The 25,457-nt window shown below is 41.3% G+C and overlaps 1 protein-coding gene across 1 annotated transcript in view; it reads right to left on the bottom strand.

Moving 5' to 3' along the window:
• Positions 1–25,457, bottom strand: part of LOC107549573 (NAD kinase-like) — a 161,064-nt gene that overhangs the window by 93,484 nt on the left and 42,123 nt on the right. The window contains exons 7-8 of the mRNA XM_016230718.1: positions 3,933–4,035; positions 2,413–2,534 (exon numbers count right to left, since the gene is read on the bottom strand). Of these exons, the coding sequence (XP_016086204.1) occupies positions 2,413–2,534; positions 3,933–4,035 (225 nt within the window). The remainder of the gene's footprint in view (positions 1–2,412; positions 2,535–3,932; positions 4,036–25,457) is intronic.

The raw sequence follows: 25,457 nt of genomic DNA, 5'->3' as shown, positions 1-25,457 counted from the left end.
TGAACTATGGATATAGTTCAGCATCCTTCGCCAAGTTTATTCCTAATATGTCCATATTTTCCTGTACATGTGGCCATTTTATATAACACATATTCTTGGCCAAAATCCTATATGTATGTCATCTATATCCTCATTGGTTAAAGGGTTGAAACTCCCCTCGACATATGCCTATATAATATCCTTGTATCTATGAATAAAGTTGAAGTATTGAGAATACCATTTGATGTGTGTTTTCTTGCTTCCCGGCCGTATACACTTTAAGGGACTGAGAAGTTTTCAAGGTGGCAAAGAGAAACTAAAAAGGGACCTTTGTTAATTACTAACACAGACGTTGCTCCACTTCCTGACTTATTAGAAGTGATCATCTTGGACGACACCATTGACACACTGTCCATTGGTGAGACTTCATTGTCACAAATTTGAGACATCTTAATGCACTTCTTGGTTTCCTCAATCCACAACTCCACTTTTTCCATGAATTTTTTGCAGCATATTAATTTAGGCTGAAACCAGAAATCCTGATCGGCATCATGCTCTTCATCTATTAAATACAGCAACACTGATGCATTACTTTCAACAAATTCTTCAAACAGCCGTTTGTAGATTTTAAACTGCTTGTTTTCAACGTCATTCAAGTTGCAAACATTCTCCATAGGCAGTTCAATCTAGTTTGATTTTGCAGTCAATTGCCTCAACTTGCCTTTTCTGGCGTTTATCTTGTTGTGAAGCTTCTCTTCCAGACATTTGTCAGTTAGCGCCCTCTTGCGTTCAGACCTCGTAATCGCATCATCTTTGTCGTCTTTGTTGTCCACCATTTATGAAACTTCAAAGCGTGCAAATTCACTTACGATCAAAGTTGCTCATTAACACTTCTTGCAAGCAGTAAGGTGATCGATCTCCCTTCGTTCATAACTCCATTAAACACAATACTGCACGACGTTGTTTGTCCACAACAAACAAGCCATTCTGACTTCGCATGCATGGTATTCCTCTAACGTATTGTTAAGTGCGCACTTGCAATAACTCCTCTTAGTTTAAACAACGGAGAAAGCTTTTGACTTACATGTACGGGATATGTGAATATCTTTTAGTTATTCCACAAGTTTTGACGCGTATCTTCCTAGCTTGTATTCATCACTCGAAGTCCATAGTTTCCTTTTTAGTGGTTTATTCTTCCAATTCAATAAAGAATCACATTTCTCAAATACAGCATAATCCTCTTGTTCAGCGATATCTTCTCAACAACTTATTTGTAGAGATACTGTACTTGTAAGCCAAATTGATGCTATATCATATACAATTATGAAACGGTCAAAAGCTTGTGTTCTCCCACCGTTCGTCTGAACTTGTGCATGTGCGTCAATATCTTTTTGCGTGAACTACAAAAAACGACGTCACTGAACATGTGCATTAAGAACAAATATAAACCAAATAAATATATTCGACAGTAAATGACTTAACAAGAACAATTATTGTACCAAATTTACATAATAAAAATGTGAAAATATAAATTCTGAAATATGAAATATGGCTCTTACGATTATTATTTGTAATCATAACCATTATTGTTTAAAGCATTAACAAATTGGATGGCATGATGCCAAATTTGAGGCTGTATCTCTGCAATGCTTTGGAAACAAAATTCCTGAGCTCATGCTCAGTCAAATGCATACAATAGTTTCAATTTCTGCCATTTTGAAGTTTTGGAAAAACCTACTTTTTGAAACTCGTCTAATCAGCTTCTCTGATTTTCACCAAAATTGGCTCAGATCATCATGAGGCTATGCTGGCAAAAAGTTATGGAATTTAAGTTAAATTCATTTAGTGCATCAAATTGTAAGCGCATGCCAAAATGGACATTAGGCTGTGTATACACAAAACTTTTGGTGTATCATTAAAGATTTCACAGTTTCGGCACAACACCACCAATAGATTTAAAAACTGATATTTTTGCTTAATGCATGATTACTCTAGCAAATATTAGTCGCAGCAACAGAATGCATCCATTTAGTTGTCTCATCTCTAATATGTTACAATTAAGCAGTAAATATATACTGTTTATACTGTTTACCATCTTTCCCAATTACATTATCTGTGACTTTACTTGTGAACCAAGTTGTAAACCTTAAATCTACCTCAATATTCAGTGCATTTCCAATGCTCTGCAAAACTTACAGTAAGAGAGTGGTATCACCACTAAATTTAAATAGTTTGCTAAATGGCTCATGTTTCTGCCTAACGAAAGGGCAATTAAAATTAAACACATTATTGAAATCCAATATGTAATCCAAGTAATGAGATTACTGAAACGAAAATGAAATGAAAAAACAAAACAAAACAAAACAAAACAAAACAAAAACAAAAAAAACTGTAAAAAAAGTCAACAATGAGCAATAAGGCTCTGGTACTCACTTGATACTGCATAGTTTTGTCTCCATTAGTGACTAAACTGATTTCCTCCACAGATCCCTTCTCTTTATTTTCTTTCACTATCTTCACTTCTAGACGACTGCGTAGAATTATCGCGGCATTTCCTACAAAAACAACAATAAATACTGTATTAAATCTCTACATACACACTCTTTACAAACCATTAAAAATATACTGCATGAAAACATGAACTGAAAAGTTAAAGGGGTCATCGGATGTGACATGCACTTTTACAAGTTGTTTGAACTGAATTATGTGTTGGTAATGTGTGTACACAACCACCCTATAATGATAAAAATCCACCCAGTGTTTTTTAAATTTTATTTACTAAAATCATTACCCCTTTCTCAAATCAAGCTGTTCTCAGCTTCTTGTCTGTGTGGCATCACATGGACGAAGGCCGCTCCCACGATTGTTGATTGGCAGTAGCGTTTCAGCACAGACTGGACTGGTGTCTTACCTTAGACCCGCCCTGAGTGAGCTGTCATCAGTCCGCCATTGTTTCGATGCTGGAACAGTTGAAGACAAGAATGTCTCCTAAGCGATTGAGGTGTTTTGTTGTTGGATGTAATAATGAACATAGCAGTCATCATTTACTCCTGACTTCTGAGCTGCTGAAGATGCAGTGGATTACATTTGTTTCTGAAGGGAATGCCCCTCCTGATCTCCCTAAATGCTTTTATGTTCATGCGAATCATTCATGATCCAGCCTCACCTACAGAAGAAGTGAGTTTAAGGTTTTTTATGAATCTTTGCAAATCGCCTTTCCTTATAACATGCTAGTTAGCAAGTTTCATGATGAATGCGGCTAAGGTTTACTGTCTCTCAGAGTGCGGCTCAGAAGGGGTAGGGTGAGCAGAGGTCATTTGCATTTAAAGCGGCATGCAAGAAAACGGCTTGCTCTGAAAAGAGCTGTTTTTGGCAAGGTAAAAAGGGCGTTGTTTTACACTACCATTGAGAAATTTTAACCAAAGTATGTTTTAGACTTTTCATTAAGACCCTAAAGAATCATATCAACTTGTGGAAAATGGGCATCCGATGACCCCTTTAATACAAGTACTGGCATATTATTAGGAATAAAAAATATATATATTTTCATTGAATTTATTATATTTTTTATATAAATTAACATTTCTCTTCACAAATTCAATATCCTGGATACAAGGTTAATAGCTGCAAAATGCTGCTGCCTACTTTTTGAAATAGCCTTTGGGCTGCCTTGTGTCAACTGTCTAGGTAGGCAACTAGCTAGATTTTGAAATACAACTACATGAAAAGACATATCTGCCCTTTACCTCACTATCTGTGACCCAAGAGCAATAACATTCTTATAAATTGATACTTCCAAACACAATACAGCTGCAGAGGTGTAAAGATTTATAAAATAAACCAGATGGAATAGTCCAATATTTCAGACCCTTTTGACAACCTGGAACATGAGGAAAGTGTTACAAATATAAACTGTGAAAAATCAGATGTCCTCTCACAGTGTAATGACTTACCTTCTATAACCTGGGTGACCTGAGATTGGTATGTGTCGAAGTTAAATGGTGTAAGAAAGCCCAGAGAACCCAAATGGAAGGCCATGACAGGAGGCACACTCTCCTATATCATGCAAACACACATATACATTTAGGCTTTTAAAGATTGTTCACATGGAAAACAATCTGAAGCAACAAAGCCACTAGAAGTCATTCAATTTCAAATAGAGGTTGCAATTTCTGGCAACATAAATGACATGACGTGAGCATGCCCGATGCTGTGATTAAGTGAGAAAAAGTTAATTTTATGCAAATGAGCAGTGACTAGGGCTACAAAAAACATTGACAATAAAGATAACAAACAGTGAAAATCTTGATGTGTTAAAGGTTTCTATTTTTTTTTTTGCAAAATACACTGAACAAAATTATAAACGCAACACTTTTGTTTTTACCCCCATTTGTCATGAGCTGAACTCAAAGATCTAAGACTTTTTCTATGTACACAAAAGCCCTATTTCTCTCAAATATTGTTCACAAATCTGTCTAAATCTGTGTTAGTGAGCACTTCTCCTTTGCCAAGATAATCCATCCACCTCACAGGTGTGGCATATCAAGATGCTGATTATACAGCATGATTATTGCACAGGTGTGGCTTAGGCTGGCCACAATAAAAGGCCACTCTAAAATGTGCAGTTTTATCACACAGCACAATGCCACAGATGTCGCAAGTTTTGAGGGAGCATGCAATTGGCAATATATGCAATATATTTTATATATTTGTGCAATTTATCTCTGCAAAGGAGAAGTACTCACTAACACAGATTTAGACAGATTTGTGAACAATATTTGAGAGAAATAGGCCTTTTGTATACATAGAAAAAGTCAGCTCATGAAAAATGGGGGCAAAAACAAAAGTGTTGCGTTTATAATTTTGTTCAGTGTACATAATTGTATTTTGTATTTTTTGCAAAATACATAATTGTTGAGCACATAAATGCATAGTAAACTAGGTGCCTTCCAAATAGTTGATAAGACGACAGTGTCAGTAACATCAACCTGTCCTAATTAATCAGTTTCAAGCAGTCTGAACCTCAGATTTTATTTTACGTCTTTGGTGGTGCATGAGGAACATGAAGAAACAAAGGTAACAGTTCTCTGAATTTACAGCACAAGCTCACTGACTGAGTTCTGAACTCTAGGCACTGTAAATATGAGTTTTACTGTGCAGTGCAGACAGCTTTATTATAATAGAAATATTCACAGAAGTGTAGAACTCTGCAGACAGACTATCTATAGCTTGGGGGGGAATGGGGGGTGGTCATCATGTGAATGAGACACAACATCTGTGCTCCAAAGGCCTACAGCAGAGGGGAGAGAACCATCAAGGAACACAATGGACATGACTTAGTTTAGCAATATATATAGGGGTACAACCATTACAATTATTTTGAGTACAAAGTAGTCATGTAACATGGCACATTCTTTAAAATGCACTGCTGAACTGCTGTCATCTGAAATGGCATTTGGGGAAGCTGACAAGCAGAATCAGTCATAAGCATGTTGAATAACAAATGTTTGGTAGCACAAAGCCCAAATCAAAAGCACACACCGTTCAGTCTGCTGCCGAGCTCCTCAGAGTCCAGAGTGGTAGACAGAAATCTAAGAAAATCGAAAGAGATCGTACAGCAAGCTTTTGGATTTTACACAACTCCCTACATGCAACTCCCTCAAGAGAAACACTGCATGAAGGTGAACCTATGAAAGGGAAACATGGGTAACAACACCGAGATTGCTCGTTTTTGGTTGGACAGGTAAGGAAATAATAATTATTTACACCAGGGGTCTTCCAACCTTGCTCCTGGAGAGCTGCCTTCTGGCAGGCTTCATGTTCAGCCAAAGGCATAGCATCACTATTGTTCTCTTGCATAATTAAGTTGGCTTGAAAAAGCCAAATTACAGATATTCTATTTAAGCTTCTTATTAGTGGTGCTTGCCAAAGGCAAAGCATCACTATTGTTCTCTTGCATACTTCTTCTTCTTCTGGACAAAACTTCATTTTACTCAGGCAACCAATCAGACTCTCAGGATGTCAAGCCACGCCCTAGCAACCATTTAGAGCACCCTAGCTACTAATCCTATTGACTGCCATTATAAAAGGCCCAGATGGATATCTTTAGATCACAGTATCATAGAGACATGGGGGTGGATTTGTTTGACTCGGGGCAGCAAACAGCCAATCACGAATCACCATCGTCACTTCGTAGCAAGGAATGGGGGTTGGTTTATATCATTCATCGTTGCAAGCAGCCTTTGGAGTATTATCATTGGCAGCTATCAAGCCACTCCCTAGCAACCAAACAGAGTACCCTAGCAACTATTTAGCAAGACCTATATCTTTGCATCAGAATATCATAGACATAGGGTTTGTTCTTTTGACTCATGTTAGCAAATAGGACTCCCAACATGTTACACATGCTAGTAGTAAATAGCTACATGTTAATAGTGGTTAGCTAAGTGTTAAAACATGCAAAAAGTGTAGTTAATTGCTGAAACATGATTAAATCAAGCCAAAATGTTCTGGCATCATGCTAACAATATGCTATATTGTGTTAGCATTGCCTAGTTAAATCCTAAAAATGCTAAAAACATGCTATGCCATGCTAGGATCGTATACCTATGTGCTAACATCACGCTAATGACACATTAACTGTATTAGCATTATGGTAAACATATTAGCATCTTGCTAAAACATGATAATGACATGTTAACCGGGTAACACTTTATAATAACTTTCAATAATAAATCATTAACAAACATTATATAATGCTTAACTGATCATTAGTTAATATAAATTCAGCTAGAAATGTGAGATAACATGCTTGCTAATGTTTACTAATGTACTTATTAAACAAAATTTCATTTTAACAACATGTTAATGATGTTGGCATGTTGCTAGCATAATCCTAATCATGTTCTTATGTTAACAATGTTCACAATTTACATGTTGTTAATATGATGCTAACACAATTAGGGTTATTTTTCATGCCTAAAGCCGAGTTTTGCAACAGCAAGCACCACTCACATATTCTTCATAAAATGTACATATTTAGTTATTCTTCTTCTTCTGAGACTAAAATTCTCCAAGTGTCATTGCACACCGCCTCACCAGTCAGAACTAACGATGGAAAAGAGCCGTTTTTTAAAGGCTCTGCAACAGAAGGGTTTGATATTCATAAATTGTGTTATTATTATACAAACTAGAGTATTTACGAATGGTTATAGCGATGAATGTTACATTTGCATATTGTTTTGTATGAATAGGTAAAACGAAGTAAAACCAGCGAAAAACAGCTGAGGCTCTGTCATTTTTTATTTTATTTTAAAGTCATACTTTATTTACCTCAGGAGTTTACTATCAGGCTGCGCGTGGGAAAGAAAGCACAAGATGAAACCATTACAACCTGTTAATAGTCAATTATACCTGCAATAGTCATACAAGTATAATAAACATATCAATTTTGACTTTATTTATTAGACACAAAATTTTATATGTTATATGTATTTAAATTTGAAAGTAAAATAAATTACATTATTAATTTATGCTATATCATAATCGGCGTGATCCCATAGTTGCCTTTCTTTGATGATGTTCCAGGGCATTCCAAAATGAGTGATTATTGTCAGCGAAGTCCACTTCAATGAATATCCCGTACTTAGCGAGTAGGAAGCAGTGAACACTGTGTAGGGACTCTGTCAATTGGAACGCACCTAATCACAGAATCACTTGAGACTCAAGTGATTGAGATCTATCTATCTATCTATCTATCTATCTATCTATCTATAATCAAAGACTATAGAATACCCAAGACGTGTCACTCGTATAGTTTTGAATGGCGAAAAAAGCACCGCTCAATATGGCCACTCTATCGAATGAAGCTCCGCTTTCTGAATAAAAGAGCCAATCGCTAATTTGTAAACTCAGCGCGTCACTGCAGCTGCTGTTAGAAGTCTCGGTTGTTATAGAAACAGTCAGCGTTCTGAGACGTGCGCTCAAGACTGTGCATGCACACTGGCTGGTCTAGCCTGAAAAAAAGCTTTTTTTAATGCTATCTGAGCAAAAAAAAAAACATTTATAAGACAGTTGTTGTCAGATTTCATTGGTGAATTAAAATATGAAACTTTGTAACAGTTCCAGTAAAATGTTACCTGTCGTCTCTGCTCAATGTAAGTTGTAATTTTACTCCCTGCCTTTAGAGGGTGCTAGTCATTATTAGGGATATTTCTCTAGGCCAGAGAGTAAAAGGAAGGGGGAAGTGTGAGTAAAATATACGGTGGTGGTGAGGGGGGAGATCACGTTTTTTCGGAGAATGGCGTCGGTGTGGGCAGATACTTCGGATGGCGACAATGATCAAGACATGGATTTTCAGGAAGTAAGATACAATAAAAGGGAAAAAAAGACCAGCATGGGTGATGGATCTGATTGTGAGCAAATTAATAAAGTAAGACATACGAGAATTGAAGCTGATAAAGAGGTTGAAGAAAGAGAAATCAAAGTGATAATTACTTTTGCTAAGCAGTCAGAACAACAAACTCATCCTGTTAAACTATCAAAAGCAATCGAGAAAGAGATAGGGATAGTGAAAGCTGTATCTTGTCTTAGCAATGGAAGAATAATGATTAAATGCAAGGATGAAAAACAGAAGCATAAAATTCTGAAAATGAAAACCCTGGCAGGAGGAAGGATAGCATGCACAGAAATAGGCAATAAAGTTCGAGGGGTTATTTCAGGAGTACCACTTAATGTAAATATGGATGATATTAAAGGAAGTCTGAGTGGAGGCACAGTGATCTCTGCTAGAAGATTGCAGATGTGGAAAGACAATAAAAGATGTGAAAGCATGAGCGTAATGATTCAGTTTGAAGGAAGTACTCTGCCGATAAGAGTGAAGCTAGGATTTGTAAGCTTCTTGGTACGAGAGTTCATACCTCCACCTTTGAGATGTTTCAAATGCCAACGAATTGGACATACTGCAAATCTTTGTAAAGGGAAAATGCGTTGTGCAAAATGTGGGGGAGAACATGAATATGGCAAGTGTGAGGAGGGTGTAGAGATTAAATACTGTAATTGTGGGGGAGGACATAGCGCAGCATTTGCAGGATGTCCTGTACAACAAGAAGCCTGTGAAGTACAAAAAATAAAAACAGTGCAAAATTGAACATATGCAGAAGCTACCCATAAGGTAAAAGCCAAAGGTATAGTTGAAACAAAGAGAACTAATGTGCAAGGAATCAGGGTGGAATCCTATACACAGAAAGGAGTAAATCCTGAGAGGAATGAATCAGATCTACATACGATGATGAATAAAATTGACTTTGTGGCATTCATTTGTGCGGTGATAAATGGCACAAGTGGAAAGGAAATCGGACAAGTTAAAGATTATCGTAGAATGTGCTAACAAATTTCTCAAGTAAACAGGAGTTACAGCGGAGGAGGTCCATGGGATTTTGAAAGCAAAGGAAGGAACTGCTGCTTTGGATACGACTCAGAGTAATAATACATAGTTGTATAATGTCTTTCCTACTACTACATTGGAATGCCATGAGCTTAATAGCAAATAGGCAAGAATTTAAAAAACATATCACAGAAATGGAAAAGGCACCAGACATCATGTGTATTCAGGAGACATGGTTAATTAGCTCCTTGGATTTTAAGATCAGTGGATATGTCGTAGAGAGGAAAGACAGAGAAACTGGTGGAGGGTGTGCAAAATTTATTAAAGAAGGCAGAGCATATAAGTGTCACGGAAACACCTGCCTCACCAGCTGAATCAGCCTCCTACACCCGCTCACAATCACCTGATTACTGATCACGGACACCTGCACCCACTTACCACACCACTCAAATACTCACTCACCTCATTCACTCATCGGCTGGTCTCAAGGTTTGGGCAGAGGCCTTGTGGACGGCCCAGAGCCCGTGCATTCACTCACTGGAGGGCTTTGTTACACACTTCCGGGAGGTATTCAGTCGACCACGATATCGACCACGGAAGTCATGGTGCAAGCTCTTTCAACTGCAGCAAGCCGAGTTATCCATCCACGACTATGTGCTGCGCTTCCGCACACTCGCCGCCAGCAGCGGCTGGAATGAGGCCGCCCTGCTCTCTGTGTTCCGCCGAGGCCTCAACCCGGGCTTACGCCAACAGATGGCCATCTATGATGACACCGTGGGCCTGGACAGTTTCCTCCAGAAGGCGGTTCGCATCTCCCAGCACCTAACCGTGTGCCATATGGAAGCCATACCCGCTGCCTCGCCCAGCCTCTCCATTCCAGCACCGGAGCCCGTGATCACGGATAGCTACCACCTGTCATCCTCAGAGCGATCTCGGAGACTCACCCATGGCCTATGTCTCTACTGTGGATCCCAGGGGCACCAGCTCCGCGCCTGCCCCCTTCGTCCACCACGCCCAGCGTTGAGTACTATCCAGATCACTCCTGACGTGTCAGGCATTCCTCATATAAATGCTCTTCTAATTTATCACCACCAATCCTTTCCAGTCAAAATCCTCGTGGACTCCGGAGCGTCTGGGAACTTCATCTCCTCCCGCAGTCTTGCCGGATTGCAAATTCCCCACTGCAAAAACTCCACGACCTACCAGATTACCACTGTCCAGAGAAAGCCGCTGGGCAAGGGGCTGGTGCGGCACCGTACGCCCGAGGTCGTTCTTCGGATCGGATGTTTCCACGCCGAACGGATCTCTCTACTGGTGCTGGAAGAGGCCGTCGTGGACATCGTCCTGGGACGCCCCTGGCTCGCCCGGCATCAGCCCACCATCGCTTGGAGGTCCGGAGAAATACTCGCGTGGAGTGGGGAGTGCAAACAAATGTGTCTCCGGGATTTGCCTATACCGCTCGCCGACCGGAAGGATCTCCCAGTCTGTTCCACCTCAGTGGAAAGCCCGGATTCCGCGCCTATCACTCCTCCTCCTCCCGAATATCAGGCGTTCCAGGACGTGCTCGGCAAGCTCGCTGCCACTCACCTGCCACCTCACCGGCCATGGGACTGTGCCATTGACCTGCTGCCTGGGGCCCAATTACCCAAAGGACGTGTCTATCCCCTGTCGATCCCGGAGAGAGCCGCCATGGAGGAGAACGTGCAGGAAGCCTTACACCAGGGGTTCATCCGTCCATCCACCTCACCCGCAGCGTCAAGCTTCTTCTTTGTGGCCAAGAAGGACGGGGGCCTAAGACCCTGCATCGATTACCAGGGCCTAAATGACCAAACTGTTAAGTTCGCCTATCCCCTTCCTCTGGTCCCGGGCAGCCTTGGAGGAACTCCGCGGAGCCTCTGTGTTCAGCAAGCTAGATTTCAGGAGTGCATACAACCTCATCCGCATTCGCCGGGGTGACGAATGGAAGACCGCCTTTGTCACGCCCACCGGGCACTACAAATACCGGGTCATGCCATATGGGCTTTCCAACTCGTCTTCCATATTCCAAAACTTCATGAACGAGATCTTCCGAGACATGGTCAACCGGTTTGTCCTCATCTACATCGACGACATTCTCATTTACTCACCCACGCTCGAAGCCCAACGTCACCATGTCACCCAAATCCTCAAGCGCCTCCGCCAACACCACCTGTTCCTCAAGGCCGAGAAGTGAGTTCCATCAGTCCACGGTTCACTTCCTAGGATATATCGTCACCCCGGCCGGAGTACAAATGGACCAGAGGAAGGTGGAAGCCGTTCAGAACTGGCCCCAACCCAGTACCATCAAGGAGATGCAGAGGTTCTTGGGGTTCGCAAACTTCTACCGCTGCTTCATCGCCCCCTTCAGCCAGATGGTGGCGCCCCTTACCTCTCTCCTCCAACGGAAGGCCACACTCCCCACTTGGACCCCAGAGGCCCACCAGGCTTTCAGCCAGCTCAAGGCCGCCTTCTGTACGGCCCCGGCCCTGTCACACCCAGACCCCAATCTCCACTTCCTGGTCGAGGTAGACGCCGCGACCCTGGGAGTGGGCGCCGTCTTATCACAGTGGCAAGGTGAACCCCCCGTGCTCCATCCATGCGCGTACTTCTCATGGAAGTTATCCCCGGCGGAGCAAAACTACAACGTGGGAAACCGGGAGCTACTAGCCATCAAGCTCGCCCTGGAGGAGTGGCGGCACTGGTTGGAGGGGGCCAAGCACCCATTTGAGGTCATCACCGACCATAAGAACTTGCAATACCTCTGAGAGGCCAAACATCTGATCCCTAGGCAGGCCCGGGAGGCCCAGAAGGGAGGAGCTATGTCCCATCCACCCTGCGTGTCATCCTTCTGGACTCAGTTCACACCTCTCCAGGATCGGGGCACCCAGGCAGCCGCCGAACCCTCTCGCTCCTCCAGAGCCGCTACTGGTGGCCCCACATGGCCCGGGATGTCACCCGGTATGTCAGGGGATGCTTGGTCTGTGCCATCACCACCACGCCACGTCGTCTGCCCGAGGGGAAACTGGTTCCGCTACCCATCCCTAGCCGTCCCTGGTCCCACCTGGGGGTGGACTTTGCCACGGACTTACCTCCCTCCAACGGATTCACGACCATCCTAGTGGTCGTTGACCGATTCTCTAAATCCTGCAAACTCATTCCCCTGCGGGGACTACTTACCGCCCTGGGAACCACCGAAGCTCTCTTCCAGCATGTGTTCAGGAACTTCGGCCTCCCCGAGGACATTGTTTTGGACCGAGGACCGCAATTAACCTCCAGAGTCTGGCGAGGGTTCTTCCGCCTCCTGGGAGCATCCGTCAGTTTGTCCTCGGGATACCACCCACAGACCAATGGCCAGACCGAGCGGAAGATCCAAGAGATCGGATGGTATCTCCGGGCCTACTGTCATGACCACCAAGACAGCTGGAGCCAGTACCTACCCTGGGCCGAGTACGCCCAGAATTCCTTACGCCAGGAAACCACCGGACTCACCCCCATTCCAATGTGTGCTCGGTTACCAGCCGCCCCTGTTTCCTTTGACCGAGGATCACTCAGAAGTCCCAGCGGTAGATCACTGGTTCCGTGAGAGTGAGAGGGTATGGGACTCAGCACATATCCATCTCCAGCAGGCCGTCCAGAGCCACCAGGTCAACGCAGACACTCGTCGGTCCGACAATCCCCTGTATGAGCCAAGGGACCAAGTCTGGTTGTCCACCCGGGACATCCGCCTCCGGCGGCCCAGTAAGAAGCTGAGTCCCCGGTACATAGGTCCTTTCCCCATAGCAAGGCGCATCAACAATGTCACGTACCGGTTACACCTGCCTGCCCATTATCGGATCTCCCCCACCTTTCATGTGTCCTTGCTAAAGCCCTTCACTAATCCTCTTCTCCCTCCCTCCACAGAACACCAGGTACTCCCCCCTCCGCCCAAGGTTGTCCCCGACGAGGCCATCTACCGAGTCAGGGAGATCCTCGAATCCCGGCGGCGAGGCGGCCGGCTTCAATACCTTATAGACTGGGAGGGGTACGGTCCTGAGGAGAGGTCATGGGCGGACCGAGAGGACATACTGGACCCCTCTCTCCTCATCAACGACTTCCACCAGGCTCATCCAGACCGCCCCGCTCCCAGAGGCCACGGTCGTCCTCGCCGTCAATCTCAAGTGGGGGGTAATGTCACGGAAACACCTGCCTCACCAGCCGAATCCGCCTCCTACACCCGCTCACAATCACCTGATTACTGATCACGGACACCTGCACCCACTTACCACACCACTCAAATACTCACTCACCTCATTCACTCATCGGCTGGTCTCAAGGTTGCAAGCTATTCTGTCCTGGTTCCTCGTCTTCCAGTCTGCCTGTTCCCCTCGGAATCCTCAGTTCTCGGCCGAAGGATCGGAGTGCCGACCCAGATAAGACTGTGTTTTGCTTCCCTTACTGCCTATGTTGAACTCTTTTTGGTTGGAAGCCTCTCTTACGTTCCTGTGATTAAACTCTCTGCTTAACGTTATCCTGCCTGTCTGCCTCTTTGTCCCGGTTGTGACAATAAGAGAATATACAAAAGTAATAATGTAGAATGTGTAAGTATAGAAGTAATGGGAATACATGAAGAAATTAGAATTACAAGTTTTTATAATCCATGCAAAGAAATAAGTAATACTGTATTAGAAGAAGTGATGGGTGATACACGGAGTAAAATTATTATATGTGGGGATTTTAATGCACGCAATGGTTTATGGGGTAGTAAAAATACAGACAATAATGGGATAGTTATAGAAGAATTTATAGAAGAGCACTTGCTTGTATGTTTGAATGATGGGAAACCAACAAGAATGTATATAATTAAAGGTGGCATGTCATGATTAGATCTCACAATAACATCAGCTGCCTTAGCCGGTAAGTGTACTTGGAGTGTACATGAAGATAATTTGGGCAGTGATCATTGGCCTGTAGTTTGTGAGATTCACAGTGCAGTCCAAAGGCAAAACTTTAATCAGTGTGCAAGATGGAGATTTAAGCAGGCAAAATGGAAGGAATTGTATGTGTTGTGTGAAGAAAATGTCAAAAATAATAAGTTGGAAGAGAATATTGAGGAGAAATATAATAAGGTAGTAGGATAAATCATTTCTGCAGCAAATCAATCTATATCGTTAATAAGAAAATCAAGAAATGTGTACCGTGGTGGTCTGAAGAGTGCACAGTGGCAATTAGAGAGGAATAAGGCATTCCAGATTTTAAAAAGGTTAATAACTCAAGATACAGTTGTAGAATATCAGAAGAATAGGGCAGCTGCAAGAAGGGTAATTAAAAGTGCAAAAAGAAAGGCTTGGCAGGAATTCTGTAACACAGTTGGGAGAGAGACTGGAATGCATGTGGTATGGAGAATGATTAGGAAAATGAATGGTATTAATAATTTTAAACAGATCCCTGTAATTGAAGAGGAAGGGAAAATAGCCAGAACAAATAAAGAAAAGACAGACATCTTAGCCAAAACTTTTGCTAAAGTTCATAGTATTGAAAACTTGAATAAGTTCTTAAAAAGTAAAAAAGAGTTAAGTAAAATATATGAGAATGTTCGTATGAAAAAACAAAGAGTTGATAGTAATATGGATGAGGATTTTAATTCTTTTGAGTTAAAAATAGCCATTAACAATTCAAAGAATACAACGACAGGGAGAGACATGATCAGTTACAGTATCTTAAAAAAATTTACCAGAAGTAGCCGTTAAAGCATTATTGGATTTATATAATCATAAATGGAATGAAGGCACCTTACCCAAAGATTGGAAAAGTGAAACCAGGTAAAGATGCATCAAAATCTAATAGTTATAGGCCAATTGCTCTTACATCTACATTATGCAAGGTAATGGAGAAAATTATAGTAAGAAGCTTGAATTATTTTTTGGAGAAAAAATAAATATTATCATCAGCTCAGAGTGGTTTTAGGAAGAAGAGATCTACAATGGATGCTCTGATATTATTTGAAAATGATGTTAAAAAAGCTCTAATAATGAAATAATTTCTTGTTGCTGTTTTCTTTGACATTGAAAAGGCATATGGCACTTTATGGAGGGAGGGACTGTTAATTAAGTTGAATAAAATCGGAATGGGGGGAGAATGTATAATTGGATATTAGATTTTTTGTTTGAGCGTACAGTTCAGGTAAGAATAGGTGAAGAAATGTTAGCATCGTATGATCTCCACTCCACAAGGAAGTGTAATCAGTCCAACTGATTAATGATATATTTGAAAGAGTTAAACCAAGCATTGGGAAGGCATTATATGCAAATGATGGTGCAGTATGGAAAAGAGGTAGGAATTTAGGAAATGTAGTTAAAGGAATACAAGAATCAATAAATGAAGTTGAAAGGTGGTTAGTAGATTGGGGATTGAAGTTTTCAGTATCAAAGACTCAATATATGGTTTTTACAAAGAAAAAGAAAATGGAACAAATGATTCTGAAATTATATGAACAATTGTTAGAAAGAGTGACAGAGTTCAAATATCTTGGATTAATCTTTGATGAAAAATTAACTTGGAAGAGACATATTAAGAAAATTGAAAACAAATGCAAAGGAGTAATAAATTGCATGACGTCAATAGCTATGAATGGCGAGCAAGGAAAAGTGCACTGTTACATGTATATCAAGCCTTAATACAGTCTAGTATAGACTATGGGTGTGCAGTGTATGGTGCTGCAGCAAAATCAGAATTAAAGAAACTGGACACGATACAGTCTAGAGCACTTAGAATCTGCTGTGGAGCAATAAGGTCAACCCCTCTAGATGCCATCAGGGTCGAAATGGGGGAGATGCCATTAGACTTAAGAAGAGAAAAGCTTGCAATGATGTATTGGGTTCAATTACAGGGTAGTAATAAGAATCATTGTACACGCACAATTTTAAATGATTGTTGGGAATATAAAAAGAGTGGAGGGAATAGTTTTGGTTGGAAGTATGAACAGTGGGTCAAGGATTGTGGTCTGGAGAATGAAGAAATCTGTCCCAACATGCCATTAAATGGGGTATCGGTATGTCGACAAAAACTGATAGAGAAGACCTGCTAGTAGAAATGTATACATTACTGTACAGACTGAAAATAGAGGGTATAATCGTATACTTTTGTTGGGTACCGGCACATATTGGGATAGTAGGAAATGAAACAGCGCATAAGTTAGCAAAAGCAGCTTTAAAGAAAAACTTGGTGGATGTTAAGGTACCTCAGGGAAGGAATGAGATAAAATCAGTAATTAATAGGGAAATAATAAAAATATAGCAACAAAGATGGGAAAATAGCAGCACAGGTAGGTGGTATTATAATATAGTAAAATCAGTAGGGAAAAAATAACAGTTTTATGGAAGACACAGAAAGGAAGAAGTAAGGATGGGTCACACAGGACTAAATTCAACACTTGCATTAATGGGGAAGCATGAAAATGGTATGTGTGATGAATGTGATGTTTTTGAAACAGTAGAGCATGTGCTCTTTAAATGTAGTATATATGAAGATCAGCGTAACAGTCTTTTTAGCTATATAAGGAACAGACCAGTGAGTGTCATGGACCTTCTGGGAAAGGGTATGAGTGATAGTCAGATGTTTAAGGTGGTTTTCACATTTTTAGAGCTTACAGGATTAGACCACAGGATTCTGCCCATCTCGGAGGTTGAGGAGCCCATGTGGAAGCTGGAGGAGCTGAACACGCAGCGCCAGCTGAAGCTTGGGCTCTGATCCTCTGGGGTGGGTGGGGCATTACAATATATATATATATATATATATATATATATATATTTCTTCAGTACAGATTCATCACCCATGTGCGCAAGATATACAGTAGGTGGCGGTAATACTCATTTTTGTTCAATGGCCGTTCACTCCTTAGAAGAAGTAGAACAGTAAAATATACCTGTTAGCTGGGAATGTTGTGCTTTTTCCATGCTTTCATTTGGTAAACCCTTGTTGAGGAACATTTATGTTCTACATCTCAATGTGAGTTAATTTGTTTGTTTTTATCCTTATCAGAGGTTTTAAAGTGGGAAATGTATTTTACTTGCTGAACCTCATGTTGTATTGTTTATTTTGTTCTGTTCAGATGGTTTTTTGTATCTACTTGATGTTGAGGACATCTCTTCTGGTTCAAGATTTTGATTAGTTATTTTCTTCAATTTGGGATTGTATCTGAACTCTTTTACGAACTGCCACCTTTCTGTGGATTAACCTTTGTTGGATGAACTTGGATGTCATTTTTTAAAACATCCTAACATCTACAATGGTGTGATGAATTAAAGACATTTGTGGTAGATCTGGACTTTAATATTGGGTGGACATTTACAAGGTTTTGCTTCCAAATGTGAAAATATTGATAACATAACTCTGCTTTATGTAATTTTGTCAAGACTTTTGTGGTGTTCTGAAATTGTATACTTTTTCGACAAGGGAAATATAATGTGGTATTAAGTGGTGATTGAGCAATCGCATAGCAACACCTTAACAACCATTCCAAGTATCCTAGCAACTGCATAGCAGTTCACTCCCCCCACCCACAATCCCTGCCGGTACGAGACTCGAACCCACAACCTTTGGGTTACGACTCCAACTCTCTAACCATTAGGCCACGACTTCCCTACATAGCAACGCCTTAGCAACTGCCCGGGTACCCTAGCAACTACTTAACAACACCCTAGCAACCACCCTGGCTACCATAGCAACTGCATAGCAACCACTCCGAGTACCTTAGCAACTGCTCCGGTTACCCTAGCAACCGCATTGCAACACCCTAGCAACCACCCAGAATACCTTAGCAACTGCACAGAAACATAATTTAGTACCTCTGCAACTCTGACAGACTGTTTTTCAGCAACATGTTAACATCATGCTAATCATGCCAGAAACATGCTAGCATGTTAGCATGCTAATCATTCCAGAAACATGCTAGCAGATCTATCTATCTATCTATCTATCTATCTGGCTTTTAAAACTACTAAATTAACTGCTGTCATGATCACTAGAAAGTGCATACAAGCATTAATTTTTAATGCCTTTAAAACATTTAAACTTTATGCTTTAAAACTACTTAAAAAAATTACTTCAAATCTTTCTGGCCTGGATTTCTCGAGCCAACTTCAAAGTTTGTCTTGACAAACGATTATCATCTAGTAATTCTTATGAGACTAAAATTTCCTAATAAATAAAATAATAAAAATCCCATAGACTTACACTGACGGAATGTTCAAATGAGCAAATACTATTAAAACTTCAACTGTCAAAATTCAAATTTAAACTCCCAGAATCCCTTGAGACTCAATCTGAATGGATTAGTTTGCATTATAACACCTCCCTGTTGAAAAAAACCAGCATATGCTGATTAGGTATGTTTTGAAGCATGGCTGCTGGTTTGAGCTGGTTTAAGCTGGTCTTTAGCTGGCCATGTGCTGGTCCTAAGCAACTAGCTCTTGCTCAGGACCAGCTTAAACCAGCTCAAACCAGCAGCCATGCTTCAAAACATACCTAAACATAGGCAAAACATATCTAACCAGCATATGCTGGTTTTTTCAACAGGGCTAGTCCTATTATGCAAGTCTCACTAATCTATTTCACAAGCCAAGTCTACCAGCCAGCAGCCATATCACCCTGCAGCCCAAGACTGGTTGCCCACTGAAGCTAAGCAGGGTTGAGCCTGGTCACTACCTGGATGGGAGAGCTCCTGGGAAATCTAGGTTGCTGCAGGAAGAGGTGTTAATTAAACCACCAGGGCCCATATCTACTGATTGGCTTCATCACTCTGTCTCCTTTCCACCAATAAGACGGTGTGTGGTGGGCGTTCTATGGCTGCCGTCGCATCATCCAGGTGGATGCTGCACACTGGTGGTGGACGAGGAGATACCCCAATGTAGAGCGCTTTGAGTGCTTAGGAAAACAGAAAAGTGCTATATAAATGTAATGAATTATTATTATTATTATTACCAACTAGCCTAAGACATGATATTGTGGGATTACAAATTGAAGAATCTGTTTAAATATGCTGATCCTATGTTCTGACATAGCATCACATGAAAAACTAAGGTGAAGTACATTGTATTTAGCATTTAAGGTAAATTACATCAGACAAATGATTATCTTAAAGTGTAGCAAGAGGTTCCTGTCTGTTCCGGTTTCTCTTATTGTTAGTCAAATTAACCAAATTACTGAGAAAGTCACCTTTTGTTTGTAATGGCTCTTGGTGCCTCTGCCCCAGTCTTTGAGTAGTTATGCTGATTGGATTAGCACCTATGCATTTAAATGACACTGTTATGCTGATGAGATCAGGGCTGGAGAAATTCCGGTAACGGGCTGATTCCTGTATTGCATTTGCATGCTTTGTTTAGATTGTCGCCACTTCTACTGAATGAATCCCGCCCCCTTAAAATGTATATAAACTCTACTGTGCTGAGCTATAGTCAGACTTGGATGACTGCAGCGACGCACAGCGAGTCCTCAATAAAGAGTGACTTCTGTATGAAAGATATCCCAACATCTCCTGGTTTCTGCTTCGACGAGGAAAAAGTTTCCTACAATATCAATGTACTAATTCATGCTAGCAACATGCTACTCTTGATATCAATGTGCTAAAACATGCTAGCAATGTATTAAATCATGCTAAAACATGCTATCAGTGTGGCAAATCATGCTAGCAATAAGCTATATCATGCTAAAACATGCTATCAATGTGTTATATCATGCAAACAACATGCCAATCATGCTAGTAATATGTTAACAACATGCTAATAGTGCTAGAAACAGGCTGTAAGGGAAACAGGTAAATTTAGCTCAAAGGGAATCATTTAAGATTTTAAAGGGAATTTGGACAGAATCACTGTTTTACGGCTGATCACTGAGACGGCCAGCGATTCATTGAACGAGCCGTATAACATCAACTCTGCAATGTCGAGGTGGGGGGGAGGTCAATCCACAGAGCTCGTGATTGTGGTTACCATCACATGATGGTCATGCTGTCATCTCTTTGACCATTTAATCTTGATTACTTGCCCTAGAATTGACAATCTCCTTGGAATTGTCAATAAGTGTTCTTTTGTTTAAATGCTGTGAGCTACTCAAAGCTGCTAGTTGGTTCGGCGCCAGGATCTGATTTACGAACATCCTGTGTCTTGGGCCTCTATGGAATTCGGCTCCTCATGTTTCAACTGTTCTTTATCAAATCTTACATTGTCTGATTCGGTCTGATACCCTACACATCCCCCCTTCGATCGGCGATGTGTTGAGCTGAAGACATTGGCGAGCGCTGGAGAAACAAAGGCAGAAGAAGCAGACAAACACAGCTAACAACAAGACACCTCCATGACAGTTACTGTACTGGTGCAGGCATCAGGTTATTTAGGTACAGGTGGTAAAGTTCAATTAGTCCAAATAGTTTAGTAAATTCAATATGTTTTAGTTCAATCTGGAAATTGTTCTAATTTGGTTCTGTACGTTGATTCGTCAATCAAATTTTGCGGATAACTTTGTTTGGTTCTTCTAGGTTGTCTTAATTTAAAACGTTTATCGTTAATTTTCTAGTAACATCATTTGCAATGAAATGAATTGACCTATAGTGCATGGAGCTCTCTGGCTTCCATTCAGTTTAGAATGACTGGCGGATATTAGGTGTGGTGAGTCAATCCTAATATCAGACCTTTGACCCTTGCAGGGTGTCTAGGTGTTTCACCTACTAAGGAAAGAGGGGAAGGAAAAGGATAGGTAAAAGAAGAACAAACAAAAACAACGCTGCTGTGGGTTTTCCTAGCATGGCTTACAACTACTTTTGAGCTAGGATGTCATGTGCAGCTAGTGTGTCATGTACCTTAACTTAGTGTCAGGTGTTCTACCTATTGTGAGGATGGCTGCATATTTCTTCATGGTGGGCATATGTAACTTTATGTTACGCTAAAATTTGGATATTCTACTTGTGGGAAGAAAATGTTAGTTGAATGTGTTATCAGTAGATGTGGTTACCTCTGGGTGTAGGTAATGTTGTGTGTGTGTTAATGGTGTAGTGTATGTGTGGTCAGATCTGTTTCAGTCTGTGTTGTCTCCTCCCTTTTCTTGTATGTCAGTGAAGACGGGCTCTCTGCATCCTTGGCTTGGATGAGGGCGTGTCCATGATCTAATGGGGGTCAGTCCAGCAAGGCAGGAAGTTCTTTAGCAGACAGTCAGAGCTAGCTTTGCATGGCTGTGTGAAGCTGGGATGCAAACTTTGTCTCCTATGTTGCATTTCCCTTGTGATGCCTTCTCGTTGTGGCAGACTTTATGACCTTCTGTGCTTGGGTGGTTGCTGTTGCACAGACATGAATGTAGTTCTTGGAGTTGGAGTTAATTTGACAGTTTGTTAGCAAGTGATGGGGGACTGAGGTGATGTTCTTTGGTACCTCAGAGTTTTCATCAACAGTTGGCCGTGAGAAACTTGCTCATTCTGGGTGGTTGTTGAACAGGTGCTTGTCATCTCTGATGTGGTGTACCAGGTGATCACCGGCTTTCCGTTCTGTCACTGGTCACAGCGAGCATGACTCAACTTTGTGGTCATCCATGTTCAGCTTTCCTTGAAGGAACTCTTTCATTTGTCTCATGACTTGTTCCATGTCGTCTGATGGCAAGCTGTCTTGTTCTTGTGCGTACTCAGCACTGTGCATGTCTGAGTGGTGCTGAGGTGGGTTTTGTTGTCGCTTACCCATACGAGTTGCTCTTGGATGAGTCAGGCGATTACCTTTGGATGTCTGGTTAGGTTTCCAGTTGTTCTTATCTTTTGGGTTTCTTGAGAAGCGTGGCTGTTCCCATGGATTTTTACAGCGGCTGGGCTGAAAGCTGTCGTGGACATAGGTGTCACGTTCTCTATGCTCTTGATGGAGGACTCTGGTGTTCTTTGGTGACAGAGTTCAAGAGTGTGGATGTTTTGTTACTTTTCTTTGAGGCCATCTTCTGCTTGTTGTAGGCCTTCTGTGTTAGGTCACGCAACTGTTGGATGGTCATGGAGCGTGGACAGGCCATGACGCCTAGATGGTGGCTGACTCCAGGGTGCAGGTTTCTTAGGAAGAGGCTTTTGAAGTTCACATCCTCTTCGAGGTCAGGTTCGTTGTGTGCACCAAAGTAGGCTTGTCGGAGTCGGTTGTAGTAAGCTTGTGGAACCTCTTGTCGACCTTGCTTGATCTCCAAAGCAGTTAACAGTCCAAGTTCAGACTCAGGGTCTGTAAACTCTTTAATAAGGACCTCACGAAGTAGCTGGTAGCTTGACTTTGTTTGACTGGGCTGTCGATCTAGGAAGTTTCGTACCTCAGGACTTGATGTGGCTCTTAGGAGGTATAACCTGTCTCTGTCAGTCACACGAGGTCTCATTTCCAGATAAAACTCGATATCTTGCAGGTAGGCCTGGATGTCGTGGCCCTCTGCAGAGTTTGGGTTGAAACTGCTGATGTTTTTAGACAGCTTGTTGAGGTCTTTGATGGTCATCCCATGTGCAGCTCCAAGGTCTGCTTGGATGGGAGGTATTCTTTCGTTGGCAGGAAAGGCTTGTGTGGCGAAGGCAGGTGAGGTTTTGGGTTGTGGCCCTTCGCGCCTTTCGTCATATGCCGGTTCTTGGATATGGGACTCTGCTCTGCTCAGCAGTGGTGAGGCTGAGAGATGCTTCTCTTTTCTTGGCTCTTGTTTCGGCTCATAAGCATCTTTGAGTTCTTTTCTGACCATGTAGAGCTCATCGTTGGTATCGTCTATTTGTTGGGTCAGATTGTCCATTTCAGTTCTATACCTTTCAAGGTGGTCTTTCAGGGTACTGATTTCAACATTCTTGTCTCTGATGTGATTCTTGGCTTTCTCTAGTAGCTGTTCGGCATACTGGAGTCTGTTTACCAGGTCTTTCTGGACAGCCTTTGAATGTTGCTGGTCGAGCTGCGCTGCTGCCAGGGCTGCTTGGAGTTTCATAACTTGTTCCATTGTTTCCTGCTCCCTCTCGTTGGGTGCTTTGTGTTGATCTTGAACTTTCAGTTAAAGTTTGTCTATGCGGCATTGAGCACTTGTCAGCTCCTCTTGAAGGTGGGTGATGTGCTTGATGCTCAGTTTCAGCTGGGTTGTGAAGGCATAGCTTAGGGAGCTGATGATCTTGACTAGCTCCTCGTGGTTGTTGTTCTGGCTTGAATCTTGTGTCAGGAATCTTCTCAGGATTAGGATTATTATTAAAAATAATAACAGTTCAAATGTCTTGGGGGTGAGGCTGTCTGTCATGCCTCTCAGCCAAGTATTCACATCTTCCCCATAGGCAATGGGGTTTGCAGTCTGTGGCATTTTGGCACGCCGGGGAGAAGAGAGACTGACACAGATCTGTGTAGAGTAGAAGCCTATGTGTGGTGGGACAACTAAGTGTCGTGTCAGTGATTGTGACGCACTAGTGAAGTGTGGTGATGATTGTGTTGATCTCAGGGTGTCTAAGTAGACTAAGGATGCGAAGACTTCGTCACTCTAATGAGGAAGAGGAAAAAGAGATAAAAAGGTGAAAATTCAATGAAAAGAAACAATTCCTTTTCAGTTAGAGAAATTCTTTTTTTTTTAAATGAATGTTGTTATCAAGAAGGTAAACAATATTATTAAATCTCTGTTTTAGACAAAAGAATGCAATAATAATATTGATATCTCTTTTCTTAGTCTGACAGGATTGACACCGTACACCTTACAGTTGGGCCGCTCACCAGGGAGGCTGCGAAGATAAGTTGAGATAAGTTGTTCAACACTTATCTCTATTAAATTGATCTCAGCGTTGGATGAGATGCTAAAATTTGGATTGCGTTTCCAAATGTAGGGAGGTTAGGAAGAACGAAGGAGGGGTTGATTACAATCAAATTCATAAGAATGATTCGTCTTCTTCGACAAGATTGTGTATTTCATTCACATAGAATTGATTGATGGCTCTTACAGGTCCCTACACATGTGAAGAGTAAAGAGGAAGGGAAGAAGACTCAGTAAACTGAGTGGATCGTGTCCACTAGCAGGCTCTGATGCTGTTATGCCCAACTACGAGTAGAATAGTGTTGTTTTTAGTTGCTGCACAACTAATAAAACAAAAAATGTTATTATTATCAAATAAAAATCTAATTTATTTGAACTCGTAGTGAGGGATAACAATGTTTCCTATTAGGGCTCAGGTGTGTCGTTCCCAAGCTAGGATATACAGAGGAAAGAGAATGGTAAGTAAAGTAAAATTAAACAGTAATAAATGGGCAAAATAAGTAAAAAGGAAATTAAATAAAGAAGCAAATCAATAAATAAAACAATAATGGCTAAGTGTATAACCAAACAGGAAGAAAAGGGGTAAAACGCAATAAAATAATGAGTAAGTATAAGTCTAAATAGAATTTATTGATAGGGGTAATAAAATCAATTAGGTAGAATAAGTTTACTTAAACTTTAAAAGTTCAAGGCTTATTCGTACCTAACATGATTAGGCATAAGAGGGAATACTAGAAATAATGATCATGTAGCGAATCAGCTCATGGGGAAATATGAATAATTAACCATAACTAGTTATAATTAACTATTCATATTTTAGATCCACTGTAGATATTTAGCTGACCACTCAGGGTCAACCGTCTTGTCAATTCTAAGAACGTTAATTTCCTGGTTAAAGGAAATAACTTTCTTACTGTACAATTCTATAAACTTGTAACGTAAATCTGCATGATTATTGACTCCGGTTATGAGCAAACAATGAACACGTCAAGTGTGATACAAGTAAGGTTTAGCTAACAAAATATATATTGTGTGTTGGAGTGTTCCAGACGCTACAATCATATGAAATGATCTGAGAGTTAATTTGAATGATTCCAAATAAATGTAATGTTTAATTAAATTTGGATTTGGCACAATTAATAATTGTGAGTCAGTATTTCCCTTTCTAGTAAAATAAGATAAAGTGGTAAGAAGTGAGAAAAGGGAGGAATAAGAGAGAGAAAGAGACCAACAGGTGTATTAGTTTAGATGTTTAAAGGGTTAAATCACTTTATCGTTGCCCAAACAGACACTGCATTCAACCACTGGATGTTAATGCTAACTGCTAACCTTTGAGGCT

Source organism: Sinocyclocheilus grahami, unplaced genomic scaffold (assembly GCF_001515645.1).
Source record: "Sinocyclocheilus grahami isolate Dianchi unplaced genomic scaffold, SAMN03320097.WGS_v1.1 scaffold375.1, whole genome shotgun sequence".
Taxonomy (NCBI): domain Eukaryota; kingdom Metazoa; phylum Chordata; class Actinopteri; order Cypriniformes; family Cyprinidae; genus Sinocyclocheilus; species Sinocyclocheilus grahami.
The sequence above is the reverse complement of the archived record's forward strand: the minus strand, read 5'-3'. Positions and strand labels throughout refer to the sequence as shown.